The sequence below is a fragment of the Rhopalosiphum maidis genome, chromosome 2 (assembly GCF_003676215.2).
Source record: "Rhopalosiphum maidis isolate BTI-1 chromosome 2, ASM367621v3, whole genome shotgun sequence".
NCBI lineage: Eukaryota > Metazoa > Arthropoda > Insecta > Hemiptera > Aphididae > Rhopalosiphum > Rhopalosiphum maidis.
In genome coordinates this window covers 19,943,622-19,965,686 of record NC_040878.1, presented here as the reverse complement: position 1 = coordinate 19,965,686, position 22,065 = coordinate 19,943,622, and the positions used below count along the sequence as shown (strand labels likewise).

General features: G+C 32.5%; 1 protein-coding gene across 3 annotated transcripts in view; it reads right to left on the bottom strand.

Moving 5' to 3' along the window:
• LOC113554602 overlaps nucleotides 1–22,065 on the bottom strand; it is a 113,040-nt gene continuing 90,975 nt past the window's right edge. For 2 of the 3 annotated variants that reach the window (XM_026958516.1, XM_026958515.1), the window contains exons 5-9: nucleotides 12,561–14,669; nucleotides 11,930–12,072; nucleotides 10,932–11,094; nucleotides 7,952–8,120; nucleotides 1,718–1,907 (exon numbers count right to left, since the gene is read on the bottom strand). In XM_026958516.1, coding sequence (XP_026814317.1) covers nucleotides 1,718–1,907; nucleotides 7,952–8,120; nucleotides 10,932–11,094; nucleotides 11,930–12,072; nucleotides 12,561–14,669 — 2,774 coding nt within the window. Of the gene's footprint in view, nucleotides 1,908–7,951; nucleotides 8,121–10,931; nucleotides 11,095–11,929; nucleotides 12,073–12,560; nucleotides 14,670–22,065 lie in introns of all 3 variants that reach the window. The other variant, XM_026958517.1, reaches the window with a different exon arrangement.

Below are 22,065 nucleotides of genomic sequence, written 5' to 3'. Positions count from 1 at the left end.
TCTAACATTTATTATATTATACTCGGTTATTAGGAATCAATAATATAGTATAATAATAATAATAATAATAATAATAATAATAATATTATTTAATTTTTTTTTTTTAATCTATAACAACACATTTGTATAAAGCAAAAACATTGAAATTATGCGACTAAACTAAAAAAAAAAAAAAAGCGTAAAAAACAAAATATGTATAAATATACCACCGACCAGGCCAATCACAATTGGTACATATAGTTGGCATATAATAATATATATATTCGTCGATTCGTTATACTTAATTGCGAGTGTGTTTAATGGGCGGCGGGTGAAGGGGTTAGGTGAGGTGATGGTGGTGATCGGAAAGCGTGGCTTGAAGTCGATCAGTTGATAGTACGAATATAATATCGGTCGTACCACCAGCGAGCAATAATAATTATAATTAGTGGATGAAAACAATAACGGTATAACGTGAGCTCGAAGGATATATATTATTATTATTGATATCGTATGTTCAGCAATTAATGATGACTAGATATATAATATATGTGCACGTGTGTGAATTGAGGAATATCTTATATTGGAACGATCGAAAAGCGAAACATATATTGGTGCGGCGTCGTCTACGAGTGCAGAAAAAAATAACGCGAAGATAATGTGTGACGGCGAGGGTGCGAGTTGCGGACGAGTGTTTGGCAGGAGGGTATATCGATTCCGTTTCCACGCGAGCGGACCGCTGAATAAACGCACACGCAAGTAACCGAAATGCCCATCAACAACATCATCATCGGTATATTAAATTATCATGCACATCGTATGATGAAAAATCATATTATGAGTAGTAGTAGTAGTAATTCTAATGCTAATAATAATAATAAAAATAAAATCAACTAATTTTCGTAAAAAATAATAAGAATCGAGGAGAATAAAAGAAGAGGTAGGTGGTAGAGCGGAGCGTGCGGCGATTATAAATTAAACACATATATATTAATCATATTATACCTATAATACTTATTATTATACATATTATATAGCGCGCGCAGACGACAAACGAGTGTGTGTGTGTGTTGTGTATGTATGTGATTTCTTATAAAAAATGATTTTTCACAATTTAGTTTCGAAAAATAAAATAAAATTTAGATATAAAAAGTTTTCATTTCGGTCAATGTATGATTAGGTAAGTACAGTCATTTCTTCAATAACGAGTAAAACCAGCTGTGTAATCATCACCTGTTGGTCGAAAAGTTTTTAATTTTGAAATGATTTGTCTTTCAAAAATACAAAATATATCTCAAATCATCACAACAGTGTTGGCGGGGAAAGGGATGCGCGCAAATAATAATGTATATAATATAATAGCTATCGGTTTTTAGTATCGAGGCCGACGATCCCGTCCGAAGGGTTTTTTTCGGGCCCCGCACATAAAACAAAAAAAAAACAATCAATTTTTTGTCCATACATGTCGTATAGGTATGACGACATGATAATATTACAATATCGCGTATTATCGTTTTGCAACGTTCCGACAATAAAATAATAATAATTTAAGAAAAGAGCGAATACAATTGAAACGAACGTTATTATATAGTCGTAATAATAGTAATTATAATCATAATAATAAATAATATAAACGCGACAATCGCGACGATAGTATGGAAAAACCGCAGCGGCGATAGTGCACGGCGAGGAGGACGAAGACGCGGCGACGACGGCGACGACAGCGGACACGTCTTGGTCAGAGCGTCGGCTTCTTCAGCAACCGTTTTTGCCGACAATCGTACACGCGGCGGCAGAAGAATATCAGATCTGTCGGCGCGCCGTCTGCGGGCAACTGTCTGGCTCGCGGGTTGGCCTCGCGTAACGGCGGCACCACCGCCTTGCACAGCACCAAATTCTCTTGTACCGACTTCATGTGCTTCCGATGCCTGTGACATACCGAAAACAGAAAACAATATCGTTAGTTTATTATCACAATTAATATATTATACTGTCACAGTTCACGATCGTTACAATAATACTTAATGGGACAGTGACACAATATTTTCGAGGAAAGCCTAAAATTTATTTTGAGATATATATATATATTTTTAATAGGTTTTAATCGTGATTATACGTAAACGAGAGCATTTAGTTTTTCGTAGATGTGATGGCGAGTTGAATTTGTTTAAAAAAAAAATGTTTATAGTGCAAGCAATTATGCTGATCATGTAAAATCATTAAATCTGTCATAATATCAATAATATAATTTATACTTTAACACTAAGCAATATAATATAAGGCTTTGCATAATTTAAATCATTTTTCCACTCCTGTTTTGGCATTTTTACAGTTGGGACGAATATGAAGCGTAAATAACTCATGATTTTTGATCCGTGATCATAAGAATATTATTGGTTGCTAGCTGCTGCTGCAGTGTTCCATTTAAATTGTCATGCGTAGTTTGAAATTGGTGAAAAAGACTGAGAAAAAAAATAGAATTCTTGTTTATACAAATGTAAACACAGTGTTTCAATAAGTAGGTACTTCAATGTTATAGAAACCATGTGTGTTACGCATAAAAACCCGTCTTGTGTACATTTCATAAGCAAAGAAAACTATTCATTATACATAATGCATCGTGTCAGTTGATCGGTTTCGAGTAGACGTAGACATTCGTATTAACATGCGTCTTTAAATTCCCTACAGAACCACCCAAAGGCGACCTTTTCGTACTTGAATTTTAGTGGGAATTGTAGTGTTATACGTATGTCATTACGAATATTGAGTAACCTACACAGTACACATTATTGCACAATACGCGCGGATACTTTCGCAGTACGGTTGTTGTGTATACATTATAGTATTATACATACTATATGCACCTACCTAACTCGTGTATAAAAAAAAAAAATATTGTAAGTTTTGCTTATTATATTATACATACTATATGGACGTAATTTGTGGGATGTAAGTGTGTTGCATTTGCAATCCATAAATATATTACTCTTAAGATAGATTTATCATTGAAATTAATGGATGCTTTTCTAACACGAATAATGACATTTAGCCGTCATAGATATTTTTAAAGATAAAAGTGATAATTTTTTGAAGTTCTTCTTAGGTAGTCAGCTATATAATATATATTATTAAACAGTACTTTAATATAAAATTCTTTGATGAATTTTCTTTTACTTAATCATTTTTAAAATAATATTCTCTCTTGTTTTAATTTATATTAAAGTAAAAATAAACAATTATTAAAATAACGTAATATTTTATAATTATTTAAAATCTGAAAGTAACTATTTTTCGATAGACTGTGATTGTGCTTGATTATTAATGATTTTTGGCATTCCACGCAAAATTCCAAAATAACAGCCCTATTATTTTATCGAATTCATGTCGACGAGAGGCACAATTGAAAATAAGAATATTTATCTCAATTAATATTGTGTATTAATTATTGTGGTAAGTGTAACTTAAATAACGTGAGTCGTTATTGACCTATTATAATATATACGACTAATATGGTAGTTTTTAGATAAATATTTAACTGTGAAAGCTCACTACGCGTAAATTTCGTTGATTTGGAATATTTTTTATTTTGACTATTTTAAATTATTTATATTTATTTAAGTTTCTATACCGATTAATGATTATGTAATTTATGAATTCAGTTGAGTTAACAGCAGCTGGATAAATACAATTTATTTCGACTGACACTTTCAATTTTCTATATAATATGAGCTGTTATATTCAGTCAATTTTGATGAGTTAAGCTCACTCAACACCCTGCGGCATAATAATAAATACACATAAGTCGTATACAAAAATGTTCAGAGAGGCTGGCCAAGTCCACCCTCGTAAAAGTCGTATTTCTGCAGTTGATGACCGTTTTTGGTTCACGAAGGGTGTTGAAAACCGAAATCAAAAAACAATTAATCGGATTAGATGTAAAACGATTTGGCTCTCAATCAGTCACCCGGCGGCTAACAACCATCACTGCAGTGATGCGTAGTGATTTTATAATTATTATTATTTTTTGTCGCTGTCAATGTCGCGTACGAGGTTATAATATTATTAAGCGCTAGTGATGTGTACTACCCACCCGTAAACGATTGTAAACACGGACATATTATATATATATATATTAAAAACCGACTATATTATTATTGCGTTCGTTACACGCGTCGACGCGATGTGTTGGTCGACGTATTTATATTATTATACGTATTATATTGGCTGCACACACTTATTTTGCTTCGCAAGTCAATTTTAGAGAATTTTTTTTTTGGCAACGGTCAACTCCATATGCATATATATACACCATTCGATATTTGCGTATGAAAACCAATTTTTTTTTATAAAAGTATATTCTTCTAGTTTTAATGATGAAATTATGAAATTAGTCATTGAAAATACTACAATACAGATACAACTAGATTTTGTACTTAAAATTATCCACTAAGACTAAAGTAGTTCTAAAACTATTTTTAAAAAAATTAATAAATTAAAATTAATTGGTAAAACCACCATTTTATATCACAAATCAAACTTGACATATACACGAAGATACATGAAAAATAATAGTTCAGAAACAGATATGTACAATCTTGCATTCATTATACTATTATAATATTATATGTTTAATTGTAGACTAACCAACAAAAAAATGTATCTCAACCAAATTTTGACAATCCCCAAATCCTCCCAATAGTTTGAAAATAAACCACTACCATGACTACTACTACTACTATCTATCTATTTATTTTCTGCGTACATAATCCTTTTTATCTGAAACCCTATGTATAGTCATGTGCTGTCATGGGAACGGCTTCTAAATCAAGTTTTTTCTAAGTTAAGCCGTTTTCTGTAAATATCTTCTAAATTACACACATAAGAAAAACTTGAGAGTGTTACTATATTAGTACATATACTTTTATTTTAGTAAGATATACATTTGTTTCACACTTACCTGAAGTCTTATACAAATTTCTTTCGCCAATATTTACATATTTAGTAGGTTTTTTTAGTTATTTCAGGAGGGTATATAGAATTTATTATGTATATGGAATCAATTATTATAATATAATTAATGATTTTTATTTATCCATCATTTTATTAAAGGAGAATATTTTATAGATTATCACATTTTCTCAAATAAAGAAGGAATCTTAAAGTAGTAATTCACATTATAATATACCAACTTTCGAGGGAAGTTATATTATAACTTCACATTTTAACAGTATATACCTAATCATTAGAGTAAAATTGTTTGTCCTATATTATAATAATTATCATACGTCACGCGGGTGCGCGCCAAATCAACGGGGCAGTGAAGGCATGAGCGTAATAATTGACGTACGATTCTATGAAATACTATACAAAACTGCAAAAGTCGCCCGGCGGATTTCTGATAATAATAATAAAGAGAACAATGAATACTGTAGACTACGATTATGACTACGACTACGACAACAACAACACTAATAACCGTAGTACAAAACCCGGCACTACAACGATAAACGATAAATGATAATATACGTATTTAATATTTAGGGATGGTCGAATTTAATTTTCACGAACTGTTCGGGTTAGAATTTGAAATCGAAGCTAAAATTTTTCGAAATATAAATTTAATTTATATTAATCTATTTAAATATCGAATAAAAATATACGTTGTTTTAAATTCAAACTTAAGTTAAATTAATACTTTTTTAAATTTTTTATGAAAATTAAACTAACAATCTGTACATAAAAAAAATGCAAGAAATAAATGGGTAAAGTAATTAATGATGTATAGACCTGGAAACACCGAGTAGAGAAGCTATTAAGTGATAGGGCCCTTTAATATTAATATTAACATATTTGATATACTATTTAGTGTATTAAAAAAAATATTATCATATTTAAGTAAATATTATCAACGAAACCGCAATTATATGTCGAAGTTTGTGAGCAGATGGACAAAGCTATTGGTGGTTGAGTATATAATATATATAGCCGTCGATAACGTCTGCGGATTTTTTATTTCATTTTCAATAATAATAATACAACAAACAATGTACATACCGACATCGTACACGTTACACGTATTATATTATGTTTGCACATAGAAATTTTTACTGATGACAAACTGTATGAATTGAATAAAACCTAATAATACACCTAATATTGGAATGTGATGGATTCATCAAAAGAAATTATTATTAAAATATTGCGTCGGGTGAATTTTAATCGGAGTTGGTCAGAAAAACCGATGATGAAGTATTATAATAAATTGTATAATGAAGTTTAATTCCTGAATTTTTCATTAAAAATACACTATTCAGTTCTTCACTATTAAGTAGTAGGTACTAAAAATAATAAATATAATACTAATTCAATACAATAATATTATAATAATGATTTAAATTTTAAAATATATTTTATAATAATTGTAATTAAAATCAATTGTGAATTAGGACTGAATTTTTGGTGTATAATTAATTTCATTAGCTAATTTTTTTCGCATCTACTTAGTTTTAAATTTTATTTATTTTAAAATAATTTTAATCCTTTTTATCTTTAAGTATATTGACAAATTATATGCCTAACACTGCATGTTTAATGTATGTACTGCGAATACTGCGAGGAATAAAATAAAACGTAAGTCGAAAACATAATATTATGTATTATGTATATAACATACCATTTACTATTTTGTTGTTGTTAATGAAAATCGATATTACCAGAATTGACGTATGACGTCGTCGTATATTAGGTATACCATTATTATTAGGTCAATACTGCGGCAAAAAAGCAACCCATAATGCAATCATAATAACATTTCTACCGTACATATAATATTATTAAATAAATCGAAACGATATTGCACGTAGGGCGGTAGCGATACGTTTGAAATAATATATTATATTTCATATAATATAGTTACAAAGGCAGTAGCGTGTTGTTTCGGAATTCAAATACTATAATATTATAATAATAATATACTCGTCACAAGTTCGTGCATATTATAGATGCAAAAGTCGCGACCTGTATTATATTATTATTGTATAGAAAAATTTTATTTTTTCTGTTTTATGTTACATAATAAATATCCAAATTTCAAAAACTAGGAATGTTAATACATTATTATAAAAGTGGTAGTGAGGAATTTTAATGATAAAAATTGTCGAGTTGAAATCAGTGACACGTAGATACAACAGCCGCCCTATACTCGTAACAGGCGTTTAGTCAATAATCATAATAGTAAAAATAATAATTATAGAGGGTTTGTTTTTGTTTTCAGTTAGTCATGATTTTGAAAAATGTATCAAGTTAAGGCACATAGAATTCAATGCTGAAACTATAGGTATCTAACGACAGGAGTGGAGGAGAAGCATATTATACGTACGTAGCGCAGTCAAAATACAATTTTTAAATAATCGATTTGGTTGAGTAGGTAATAGGAATTAAATACACAGTTGGACCAGATACAAATATATTATGCTGCTAGTTGGCACTTGGCAGTAATTAAAGTCGATAATAGGAACGGTATCAACGGTAGACGGTAATACAGTATTTTCGGTGATTTTCAAAAAAAACTAAAAATCCAATTTAAAACGAATGATGATGATTTTCTGATCTGAACGTTCTCCATTATGTTAATATATTTTAGATTAAAAAATTATTACCAAATCAAGATGACCAGTAGGTATTCTCAAATACCAAAAATTCCGATGTCCTAAGTAATTCGTAATAATTCAGTTTAATTAAAACCAACCTGATTGGCCCAGTACGATTTCATGACCTTAACTAAGTAGCACCCCCGATAGTTGTGGTACTGTTTTATCATTCGCAAACATGTCAAGTTTACTTAAGTTAGGTACCTACTATGTATACGATAAGTTTCGAGTCGTTGGGTCCGGATATTATGAGAGAATGATTTCAGTAAATAATTACAATATTATGTTATCGGTAAATAATACAACATATGCGAGACACGGACCTGCAGTACTCGTTGAACGTCAATACGTAACACCGATCGTCGATGCAGGCCACGCTGTTGACGTCTCTGTGCTTTGACGCGAACAGTTCGTCGGGCATGTCTTCCTTCACCCGTCCCTGTTTTGTGTGCTCCGGCCTGTAGTACCACAGCAGCGACATCATCATTTCTCCTGTGAACACGCGTCACCGTTAACGATTAAAATGAGTTAAGTATACATATTATTGTTCGGGCGCGCAGCCAGGATTTTTAAAGCGGAAAGGTGGGTGTTTTAATTTTAAATTTAAATTTAAATATAACTTGCAGGGGTTTTACACACTAATGTCCATTGTAGTCATCAATCTTCAAATAGTTATAATATTAAATATGGCCACATTTTTTTTTAGATATCTGAAGCATAATATTATAATTAATATATATTTTGCATAAATAAAGTTAGATTAGGGGGTTACAACACCAAAAAACGTAACATATTTCTTCAAAGGATCAATATAATTTAAAGAGGAGGGATAGAGAAAAGCTGGTCGATTTGCATTTATATAGATAATAGTACGCCCAAAACAAGAACTGTCGAATTATTTCACTTGGGTTATTACTTATTAGTTAGAGTTACTAATTTATTATTTATTTATAATAACAACTGGCTATGTAGCATTAAGTCACCCAAGCTCATTATTTTTATTGAGCAGTGTTATATCAATTGAATATTAATTGAATTTCGTAAAATAAATTATTTTTATTATAATATAATATATTATTATCTAATATTCAAGTGAAATTGTTTTTTTTTTGTCTATTTTTAAAATATTTTAATTTCCCATTACTTATCAAACTAAACTTTCGCCGAGTACCCAGATTCACTGAAAAACAATCACGTATAACAGGCAACATGTTTTTTGATTTCAACGAATCGCAATGCATTTTGAAAGTAATTCAAGTCCGAATATTAAATGCCCAGTTATTATATAATGACATAATATTATGTTAAAATTGTAATATTAATAATTATTAATATCATACAAGGCGCGCGTATTCCAACTTTTCCGGCGTTCCGGAGAATGATTTTTAATTATTTTAACTGAAAAATGTACCTATGGGTTAATGTCTTATTAATTATTATTCGGTAAGTCATCGTAGGTAAGATCGTGGTAAACGTATTTGTAGTTTGTAGTTGGTACACACTACACGTTATGAAAAGTATTATGTACACAAAACACATTTTCCATGGACTCGTGACATTGAGTTTATAAATTGTTAAGATAATAAATGCGTAGTAATAAATACAATTAAGGTTTTATACGAAAATTATACATTTTACACAAGTTACACGTTCGTTTTCACACCGTCGACCGTCCCAAATGTTTATTTTTTTTTTTTTTATAAAACTTCATAATTCGCGCATTGAATAATTAAAAATATACAATCCAAAATAATAAATATAAATTCATATAATTTATTCTTGCATTATTTTCAAGTTTTGAGTAATTATTTATATATAAAAAATGTGATGAAATTTGGATTAACGTTTTTTGCCTAAATGCATATGCATAGTTGAAACTGGTATTAAATAACCAATCACAATGCAAAAATAAAATAAAATGATAACATTTTCCCTTTGTGTTAATTAATTGGATTTAGGTTTCATTTAACACAATCATGATATCGAAAATTACAAATCTATGAGTTGCTTATAAAGAACATCAAAAGCTCGAGTGAAATTTCAATATGAGTGCAATTTTCGGCTACCTAAAGTGCGATTCGACTTCAAACAGTATTATAATAGCAGCAGATGGGCGTGAGTACTTTTTTTGAGGGATTTTTTCAAACTTCATCTTTATGAATTATTTTAATTATAATTAATTTAACCCGCCGATTGCCGCGTGGTGTAGTATTATATAAGTTAACACTGTCTACTGTAATCATTTATTACTTTAAGTATATCCATAATATACCCCTTTTATCTTTTATCAGTAACGTATAATATAAAGAAACTGTTAAGCAGGTAACTGTTTCGTTGTTTCGCTGTTCATTAAGTGTATTTGGTCATTGAGTAGATTATTGTAATGAAGGTGATAAATTTGAATTCAATATGATAAATCATTGTATACCATAAAGAACGATTTTAAGCGGAGACGCTGCCAAGATGGTCATATACTATGGTAATTATGATTACTATAAGAAATTAATAAAAATTGTGATATTTATTAAAAAAAAAAAAACTGAGAAATTTCTATTTCTGAATCACGAAAGTATATAAACTTATATATCCGATTTACTATCAGTGGTCTCCCCGACTTCCTCAAAGTTGATGATCAGAGCATTTTTATTGCTAGAAAAAAAAGTGTCTTCAAATACTAAAATAAAAAAACCCATTTCATTGAAAAATCAATACATTCATCATTCTTCTCAAAGGTTAGGTTAAAATAATTGTACATTTACGGAGATTTCAGTAGACTTAAGACTGCCAGTGTTCGTCTAACGTGATTCGTACTAATATATTTATAAAGTGAGCGAAATCCTTTATACGCGACAAATATTAAAATAATATTAATGCTTTTAATTCAATTTTGAATTATAAATGTATATGATGAAATAAACATTAAAATATATGAATTTAAAATTGATCATAAATAACATAAATGTGTTATGGTAATTTAAAATCTAAAAACAATAAAGAAATTCTCACTACGCATAAAATGAAGTAAAAAAATAAAAATAGACACGACCAGTCAGTTTGGTTAAGTATAACTGTATAAGTAATACATTTATTACATACACACAAAACAAAAAATCATAATAATATAAACAAAAAATCTATTTAAATACGAGTAATTTTTATAATAATATTATATTATTACAATTAAGTTGAGTCAGGTACTTACGGGTGGCTACTACACCATATTCCAGGCAAATTAATATATTCTTCTTCTAACAATAATAATAATAATAATAATAATAATAATAATGGAGCATATAAACTTACCGTTGACGGGATCTTCCCACAAGTTGGCGATTTTGGCGATGAACGGCAAGTCGTTTTTACGAGAACCCGACTTGAGAAGCACGCAGTCCCTTGCGTATATGGTGTCGCCTTGCATGTGACGCATGCATGGGTAACATTTCCTTAACACTGGTGTATCGTCGTTCTGTGTGTACCGATAACAACAACACAATATTAATATTAGGTACTATTGTCGTTATTATTACGATTACATATTAATATATTATTAATTATTATACACCACTTTCGGAATCCTCCATTACATACATACTAAAGCAAAACCTTCCCTCCCTATAACGAGTCTAATGAGTACTTCTAAATAGCGAGAACCTCCATAAAGAAAACTTTTTGGGGGGAACTAACTACAAAATATTATAGACTAAACATTCTGAATGGCGAGTAAAATTTCATCCTCCAAGAGTATTCGGTATTTGGTGAGTTCACTCTATGATTAGTGATAGACCATATTAAAACGTAAACGAAACGTGCAACATACAACTGAACCGTCTTTATATAACCACACTTAATGTTTTTGTATTACGTCTCAATAGTATGTAAAAATGTAAAATAGAAGGTAGGAAAAAAAGGTCACGGGAAACAAAATTAATTATTATTATTTATAGCAATTGAGTCTTAATATGCTGTCTTTTACTGATTAACGATTTTATTTTTGGCTCCCAAAGTTATATTATGAAAAATACTTAATTTGTTAAATAATATTATTAATATTATTTTAAATCATATTTCCAATGACACGTGTATTGCATTATTATAATAAGTACGTCTTTTAAAAATTTTAATTGTCTTACGTTCATTTTATGTTTACCTAAATAAAAATAAATATTTTTTTTACTAGCTGTTTTGGTTTTAGGAACCTTATTCTAATTTCTTTTTCCTTTTTATTACCTTAAACGTATTACGGTTACCACAATAAATTTAAATAAACGTAGTCACAAGATAAAGTGTATTTTGTTACATACCTCTAGGTAAACGGGGCGCTTGAAAGGTTTTCCCTGCCATATCCAACCGTTGGACCACCTGGGCGCTAAGTCTTGATTCTTGAGCCGAGATAACTGCGCGAATTCTTCGCGCATCCGTTGTTCCAGCTCTCTCTTCATCGCATCTGATATATAACAACAATAACCAGGTTAGGTAAGAATGTAAAAAACTCATTCGTCGCACTCGCAATCCAATACACTATCACTATATAGTATATTATTAAGTATCTATCATATAATACACATTACAAGTGGCGTGGGGACTTACAAAATTATTCAGAGGCAAATAGAATATATTACACCCATTCACCCAAAACCAGAAAAAGGCATTTACTGTCATATTTTAACTGAAATACTAGTTAATACTCGATCATTCTACCCATTGAGTTGGTGTCCACTGTCCAACCTACCCTGTCTTACCCCCTTTATGACATACATTTTGTACACAGGCTAGATTTAGCACAAATATCTGCCTTAGGATCTCACTAATATTCCACCCCAAAAGAAATGTAAATTATTAATAATTTAAAATATCTGTCACCCTTAGGTCCGAATCTAGGCCAAAATTCGACCTAGGCTTATACATCATACAATTAATATGATCATCACTCACCGGTCATTTCTTTCTTGTTCCCTCCATTCTTCCGGTCTTTTCTGCCTTTTTTCGTTTTCTTTGTCACGCCTTTTTTTTTGACGAAAGCTTCGGTGATCATGTCATCGCCGTCGCTTTCATCCGTCAACACCGACCGCAATATCTCTTCAGTCATGCACTCGTCCAATTTCTCTTGTTCGGACTTGACTTCTGTCGATTTAATGCTGTTCTTTCGTATAGCTGCAGTTAGGTTAGCTACAGTTACCGGCGTCGGTTCGTCTTCAGCCGAAGTCAGTGGTGTAGTCGCAATAGTTGTCATCGCCGTCTTCATTGACGGCTCTTCTACGTTTTCTTTACAGTCATCGTTGTCATTGTCATCGTCGTCGTCGTCGTCGTCTACGACAACGGCAACCACGTCGTTGTCATAATCGTTACCGCTGACGTCTTCGTTTTCTTCTTGGATTTTCGATTTTTTCGCTAAGACTATTTGCATAGGATTGGGTTTCTTCCTCTTCGCGGATCCCTTCATTACTATTTTATCACCGTCAATATTTATGTTGTAATAACCATTGTTGTTGTTATTTATAGTAATGTTGTTGTTGTTGACGGGTGTATTGGGTGTGCAGTAAACAGTAGTTGTCACTTCCAGGCGTTCCCGGGACTTGGTTGACAAGTCAATGGTCTGATGAAGACCATCGTCATTGTCATCGGTCGCCGACACGGAATCGCCCTCCTCCTCGCTGGCCATGTCCACCTTGAGCGTGTAATACGATTGCGGTTGTTGGTCGTCGTCGATAGGTTCGACTTTCGGTACCACGACGTCGTCGTCGTGTTGATGGTCGATCGGCTGGTCCAAGCCCAACACGGACTGGCTGAGAACTTTTCCGATGGCTAATAAACCGGTGGTATCGCATTTTTCTTCGCTAATGGTGTTCCACTCTGAAGTGGGGTTCTTTGCGGCCAACATTGCCGGTGACTGGGGCGCCAGGTGTTGCACGGATGCGCGGGCCGGGCTCAGCGGGCTCATGCACCAAGGAACTTGCTTGCACGGGCTGCCTGAGCTTGCGGAACGCGGTGGTCCGGGAACACCAGCGCTGCCCCTAGCAGGGCTCGGCGGGCCATGGGCCCGCGGAGGCTCCTGTGGCAGTGCCAATGCCACAGGCGGGAGTGTAACTACTGTCGAATGATGTTTTGGCCCCTTACTGACTGCACCAGTAAGCGGGCCAGTATGTCCGTTTTTTGGATTGGGACACGATTGCATTGGGCACGGACAAGAATGGTATGTCGGGTCTACGTAGGCGCGGGGCGGAGCGGTCGAGTAGCACGACGGCCCGGGCGGTGCACCGTACGGTGAGTAATAGAGCGGCTGCGGCGCAGGGTAAGCGTCGGGCGGCGGTAAGGATTGCTGCTGGTGGTGCTGTTGCTGCAGGTGTTGTAGGTGCTGTTGGTGCTGCAGGTGTTGCTGCTGCGGCGGCGGCTGCTGTTGCGGCTGTTGCGGTGGCGGCGGATGGTGTTCCGGCCGGTCGCCGCCAGGCCTGGTAATGGCTACCAACATTTGCTGTTGCCCCGCGGGCGAACCGGTTGGCGCTGGCGGCTGTCCGGGAGGTGGTGGCCCGTAGTACTCGTGATAGTACGTGGGCGGTCCACCAGCCTGTGGGTACGGCGGTGCGGCCGGCGGTCGTCTGTGGTGGAACGGTATGTGATGGTACGGAGAGCTTCGGCTGTGGTGGAAGTAGCCGGGCTGGTGGTGTGGGCCACCGGGGTACACACACGGGTTGGGTGGCTCCGGCAAGTAGTGGTGGGCCGGCACCTGTGGTGGTGGGGGCGGTGGATACTGGAGACTGGCCGACGCGGGTGGCGACGGATAGTACGATGGAAGTGGCGGCGGATGGTAAGGGCCTTGCGGCTGGTATCGGTAACCGGGCGGTGTTGGTACTGAAGTCGATCTGACCGGCACCACTTCGGTGTCGGACGACTCAGCAGGCGGAGGTGCGGCGGTGCCGGCCGAAGACGGTGGCGTGGGCACCAACGGCGGGGCTAGCGACTGCTTCACGTGCGACGGGTGGTGTAAGTGCACGTGGTGCGGCACCAGGTGGTGGGTGATCAGCGGCCCGGCTGGCTGGTAGTACCCTGCGAATCAATAATAAAATTACGATTATATAATTATTATAATTTATTTGTTATAATATGTACACAGGTAAAATGGCAAGTAATAACCATTAGTCAACCAATAACATAATATATATCATGGTAAAATATTCCCGTATATATATGAGTATATATTTAGTAGAATACATTTCAGGGATAAAGATTTATAAGTTTCCTAAATATATATAGTACTCTTGATATTCGACATAATTGTGTAATAATATCCGCAGAATAATAATTATTGATCAACGCAGATTACTTTAAGAAAATTATTAAAATAATTGCTATTTCTATAAAATGCAACAGCTGTGTTAGACGTGTAATATATATTAAGTATATTTGTACGGGCGACCAAAATGCAGCTCGTAATGTTATGTTAAAAATAGTAGAACAACGGACGGAGGAAACAAATTCACTAGAGAGGCGATATTGATATACTCTTAGTATTAGAAAATCGAATTCGGAAATAAAAATACATATTGTTTAAGTTTAAAGATATGGAAACTCCTAGGACTGCAGCTTTTTATGGAAAGAACTTTTTTAAACTTTAAAAAAATTATAGATTTTAAATAATTATAATGTTTTTCAGAAATGGTAATCGGTTAAAAAGTCCGAGCACATTTTTAGTGTCGGACAAAAGTCCGAAAATACAAAATATTTTATAAAATTAATATTTATTTCTATTTTCTTATTTTCAGTTATAATTATATAACTTATTACAACATATTAGAACAACAATATTAAAATTTATTTGTAATTAAATACATTTAACAAACAATGCATTTTATTTTATTTATAAGCATGTCAATCTAAACTAAAACTAAAAAAAAATAATAGTATATCATAATTATTATAATAAGAAAATATAAATTTGTCATTATTATAGGTACCTAACTATACTACTATAATAGGATAATATATATTATTTTTATAATAAATATTAATTTTATTATATAAAATATTTTGTATTTTCCGACTATAAAAATTGAATCCGGGTTTTTGTCCCCGGACTTTTCGTCCACGATTCTTCAGAAATAATGGTTTAACTTGAAATCGCTATGACAAATTAAGCTTAACTGAAGATGAAGGGGGTGTGGAAAGAGCGTTTAGACGATTGCAACAACATTTTTTTCGAGTTAAAATATTCTAAACTATTCGGATACAAGTATTTGTTACCAGGAATTGGTTAATATTTCGAAAGCCGCGTCTAAAGCATCGACTAATTTGGAACCAATCATGGCACAGCGGTGGTGTGAAGCAGATCGATCGATGATAAGGCACTAAACAAAAACTAACAATAATATTCTCAGACACCATAGACGGCATAGACGACGATACACTCGGAGAATATAATATAATTTAATACACTGCACAATGCACTTAACACATACTAATATGTGGTACATTCGTATGGAATGAAATAGAACTTAATTGTTATTCAATTATGTAGTACGTAACTCGGTCAGATTAATATATTATTATTTATTATTAATGTACAAACGGAAGATTTTCCGCATATAATATAATAATGATTTATCAAGAGTATAATACTGTTGGGTCGTCCGTAAATGATGTACCTAAGTAATAAATATTATACACTATTATGCACTTATTGTGCACGAACTTATACAATACTGATCAATACTCGCGGCTACGATGACAACGGTTGTCGGCTGTATGTTTATAATATAATACTAATAGTGCACGATTCGAATAATGTTTAAATATTATTATATTATAGAGTGCATAGTGCATTGCGTATTTGAGAGCATCGGAAACGACAACGAGTTTTGAAAAATTATGATAATATTTTTATCTGCCCGCGTGAAATATTGACGCCACGATTTCACTGCGCAGAGACACTCCAAAGACAAAAAATAATAATATATTGTACATTATAATGAGTAATGACATTATATGGTTATCATTTCGAAAAAAAAGACATTGGTATTTTGATGACGACGCGTCGTAGCCGTGGACGAACAACAACTGTTGACCAGGACCGGTTTTAATCGGACTGAGACACCGAGTCATTAGTCTAATATTTTATTTATTATAGTCTATAATATAAACATATCACATCATAATTATATACATATTGTTTGCAGAGTAGGGCTAACGAAACTACAACGACGACGACGATGATGATTGTTTTATTTCCGTCCTTTCGCCGTCGTCGAATATCGACAACAATTATTACAATTAGCAGCTGCTGTACCGGTGATATCGCATCCAATGCTGGCGACGACGTTGGTAATATGATAATAATAATATAAACGTCGCAATCGTGCAGATGCGACATCGTGTTCAAACGGTCGTATGCAAATAATCGAATTTATCCCTGTAGCCTGTGCACACAATTATTAAACGATTTGATGAGGCTGAGCCGAAGCCGTTATTATTTTACGGGATATGTGGGACGCGACTAGTTTCAATCAACAGCTTCGCAGTACTCGTAAATGCATATTATAGTTTAAATTCAAGGGTGCTAAATAATTGAAGCCTTGCCCCAATGTTTAAAATATTATATTATATCGTTAGACCGTGAATAAAAATTAGATAACTAATAAAAAGTTACATACTCATATTTGAATGTTGGCGTAAATTGAGGTGGGACGGTAGGATGATTGGGGATTTAAATTTTAAGTACACCTTTGAACCTTTCCACCACAAAAAAAATTATTATTTTACTTTTTTTGTAATAGATTTTATGAATTGATTCATTTTGTGTAGGAAGATTTTAACTCTGTTTTAATGCTGCTCACTAAAATGTAATCAAACCTCCGGCTATACAACTGATTTGTATCCCTGGCACTTATCTCAATATCTATGTTCAACATAATTTTTCTCCAAATACCACATATTTTAATATACATTAAAATTTAAGTTAATTATTTTACTAAAAAAATCAAACCTTGATATTAAATATGCATACAGAGTGTCCCCAAAAAACGATTTTTTTTTAAATCGGTTGCATTTTTTTTGTTTTTATATGTTTACAACATTCTATATTATAGTTAACATTATTTTTTTTATCTACCATCGTTTTGTTTCAAAATATTACAAACTTCTTTTTAAATTATTTTATTTCTAATTTTTCTATAATTCAATTAAATTCACTATCAATACACGATTACGTACGTATATCACAGTATTGTCAGATTGCTAATAAGTAATAGGTATGTGTTTAAAAATGTACCAATAGCCGATTATTATACACCTTACCTTAATACCAATATTAAAAATATTAAATTGGTGAAACTGAAGACAAGAAAAAAAATCAATTTGACATAAAACAAACAAGTGAAAATCTTGTAGACGAAAGTGCAACCCCTAACTTTTCACTTGCTTATTAGTGCATATGGCCATGCGCATGTACGCATATAATAATATATACACATGTAAGCATATTATAATATACTCATCACGCATACATATTGATGTAATTGTACACAAGCTATATATGAAGGATACTTAATGCAGCTTTTAGGGTCCTAAACGCAACACTAATGATAGTGCAAGTTAATTTTGTATGCGACAACTCATAAATACACTCACAATTACATAATGATTATTATTGTATTAGCTGTTTGGCCGATTAAGGCCAAAAAGCCCATGGTCCCACAATCCGCCATATTTTTATATAGATATTTTAATAGTTTGTCAGTTTTTATGAATTATGATAATATGATATGTAATTAATAATATATAATCTGTTAAACATGTGGGGTTACATATTTATTTGTTTTCAGTGTCCAGATCACGAATGATGTATGGATGCCGGATGGACTATGGAGTTATAGTATAGGTGTTACTTGTATCTAATAATCACTTGTGGCAAATAGTATAGTAGAAATTTACGACGTTGACAACAAGTCACTAAAGTTATGAACTTGTACAGAATAATAATACAATAGGTATTATAATTTTATAAGGTATTCTATTTATTTTTTGAGTATTATAATTTGTATAGTTTTTTAACGATCCCCCCTCTTTTTAGAAATCATAGCTACGATCAAGTCACAGCATTTTTCGACACATAAAAACGTGTGTTTTACGTTAAATAAAATAAACCACAGTCATCGGCGTAAATATATATATTTTCTCATCACCGACGAACGTCACGGCCGCTCTATAGAATTATGAGTTATGACTAATTATATTATTGCTCGCGCGACATTTTTCAACAAAATATGACACGATTAAAAATAAAAATATTGTTCACAGAAGTTTGCTTAACAGTTAACGGACTCCGTGATACACGTCAACAATCTGTAAATAGCTAGTACTACCTACCTAGTACCTATACTATAATACGTTATTATAATATCATTATTATATGGTAACGGTAAGTCGACCGCCGAAATACGAAACAACTCAGTCGGACCGTTAATTCCCGCGCTGTATCTCCCGCGTTTCACGTTGAACCTATTTATTATAAATGTTTGGAATATAATATTATACTCATTACCAGTGATTATTAGCATTTGCTAAAAATATCTGTAAGTTTACATATTTTTCATGCAGGTACTCGTATAAATCAATGACAAAAACCTTAATAAAAATTTTTCTCGCTTTCCTCGAAATAGTCGAAATTATTATTTTTTTGCATTCCTTATTATGATTATCAGATACAACTATTCATATTTTTGAAAATAGTCTTTTGTGGATATTTATTGTAATAATTTTCCAAACAAAAATCATAAAAAAAAATTAAAGAAAAGGAGGCACATTATTGATAACATTTAATATTTTTGGAAACTTAATACAGAAAAATGACAAAATTGGTTCATAAAAGGTCACGAGTTTTAAAAATATTTTTTTGATGATCAATTGTACGAATTTCATCATAAATCACAATAATATTAATATACCTCGTCGTTAACACTAATATTAATTCATATTAAATGTTTTTGTTAATATGTATTTAAAAGTTCTGTATATTATTTTATATTATTCTTGGGTTGAACAGAGGGTTTGAATATATAGATATAGTTAATTAAAGATGATTTGGTTGAATCGTTTAAATATATACGAATATCATGATTAAGGAGACTGAGGAGAGGATCAGTGACCAAGATTATCAGTTGAATACGAACCATGAAAATAGACCTGCAATTATCATCAATGATTCTAACTAATTATTGAACGATTTAAATCATATTTTTATAATTTTTTTGTATTATAAAAATAAATTTCATTTGAGCAAATAAATAACCATGATTTTTTTATAGACAATAATAAATCATTTAGAAATATAATAAAGAGGCTACCTAAATATTATTCAAGCTCCTAAAAAATGTAATGAAATATACAATTAATTGTTAGGAATACATTTTGTAATTAACAAATAATCGTCCTCACTTTCTACCCAGTTTAAACTCGTATATTTATTATAATATGTAAAAATCTAAAAATCTATACTCTTAAAACCATGACATCGTAAACTATTCCCGTAATCGTCGATACACGAAATAAGAAGGTATAGTAAATAAGATGTTATAACATATACCTACTACCTATAACCACATAGAAATTATATCGTAATATTGTTGACACGAAATATACTTTAACGAGTTCCGAGAAACGAATTATTGTTGAATACACCAATACTACTACAGGCGTTGTCGCTCTATTCCGAACCGATAATATGTGCGTCGCATGACGACTTCACGTGGTTTTTTCGAGAACTCACGACGACCGAGAACACCATTTTCTTCTAGTAAAATTATTAATAACATATAATACTTAAGAAAGTTGAGCAGTAATAGTACAAAATCACCGCTGAGACGGCAGACAACAACTAAATATTATTATTATAACGTTATCGTGCGTTGGTTACAATGATCAATGGTCAACAAGTATGTTGCTTTTTTTTCCAAATATTATAATATTATAATTTTGTTGCGTTCGTTCGAAGACGATTAATATCTTAAATAACCGAATCAAATTAAAAACACGTCTGCGCAGTGCTGAAACTGAACACCTATATTATAAATATATTTTGTGAACCCTCTATTAAAATTATTTTCATTATAATTAGAGGACAAGGTGCTAAAGGTAGTACGTACACTGTGTTTTTTTTTACAAAATATTTTTAACACATAATTTTTATGTTGTAGAATTGTATTGAACCAGCTATAAGGCATTAATATGATGAATTATTATTATTATGCTGGAAAGAGCGAGCTATGGAATACAATTTAAAAATATACAAATTAATAAAATACGTTTAAAAATTATTTGTAATAAGATTTAACGACTCGTTCAAAAATATTTATTTTAATATTCACAAGTAGGTGTTATACCGCCAGCGATATGCCGATACTCGTGTATTGTAATAGTTACAATAATACAATAATAATTATTATTTCCACGAAGATAGTTGGGCATGCGGGGACTGGCTTTAACCCACAAGTTAGGCTGAGTTAAATTATTTCAAGGGACGCCAATTTTTTCAAGTGTTCTCCGATTTATTTTTCTGTTTATGTATTAACATTATGCATATTGACATATTGTACGATATACATATTTATGATATTTACCGTACATACACTTGGCTAAGTAATAACTCCACATAAAGACGAATAGCGCACTTGAAGCTCCGACATCAAAAAACCATTATGCCATTGTGGTCGTTCATCACATTATTAATAATGTATAATAATATACAGATATCAGATAGATATCGTGATCGATAAACTCGCACAGACGGACAATTTTGTGTGGGACATACAACAATTGATCTTAAAAACGGCGTCGAATTACATGTATCGCGTACCGTTGTCGTTATAATACAATACTGAATTACTGAATAATAATATGTCATTATTTCTACACAAACGAACGACGACGACACCGGTTGACGCATGCGGCTTAATCGCAATCGATGACACATCCGTTTTGTCTTGTCATTCGAAATACGCACGACGATTTATAAATGGACTACGCGGTGCTCGGTGGTTTATTCGGAGATGTAAACAACGTTCTCTCGAAACTAAATCAATACACTGCAGGTATTACTGTATTAGGTGTCTGTCTACCTTAGCTATATATTAAATAATAGTATAATGTTTATACGTACATTAGTATATAATTATATATAGCATAATATATATGTATGGAAGGAGTATAGATGGTCCTTTGCAGGACGCAGTGGACTTATATATATATATATATATACACATAACATATAATGTGTGTACCGATTCTCCGTTTTGATTGCGTAAACCTCGCAACTTGCCATCGCGAGAAATCCCCGTTAATTTCGCACTCGAATAATCACACCTATTATTACCATTGCAGAGACAACGTTTTAGCGAAATCGATATAGTTATGAGAAAATTATGTTCACGGTTAATTAATATACCGATAGATT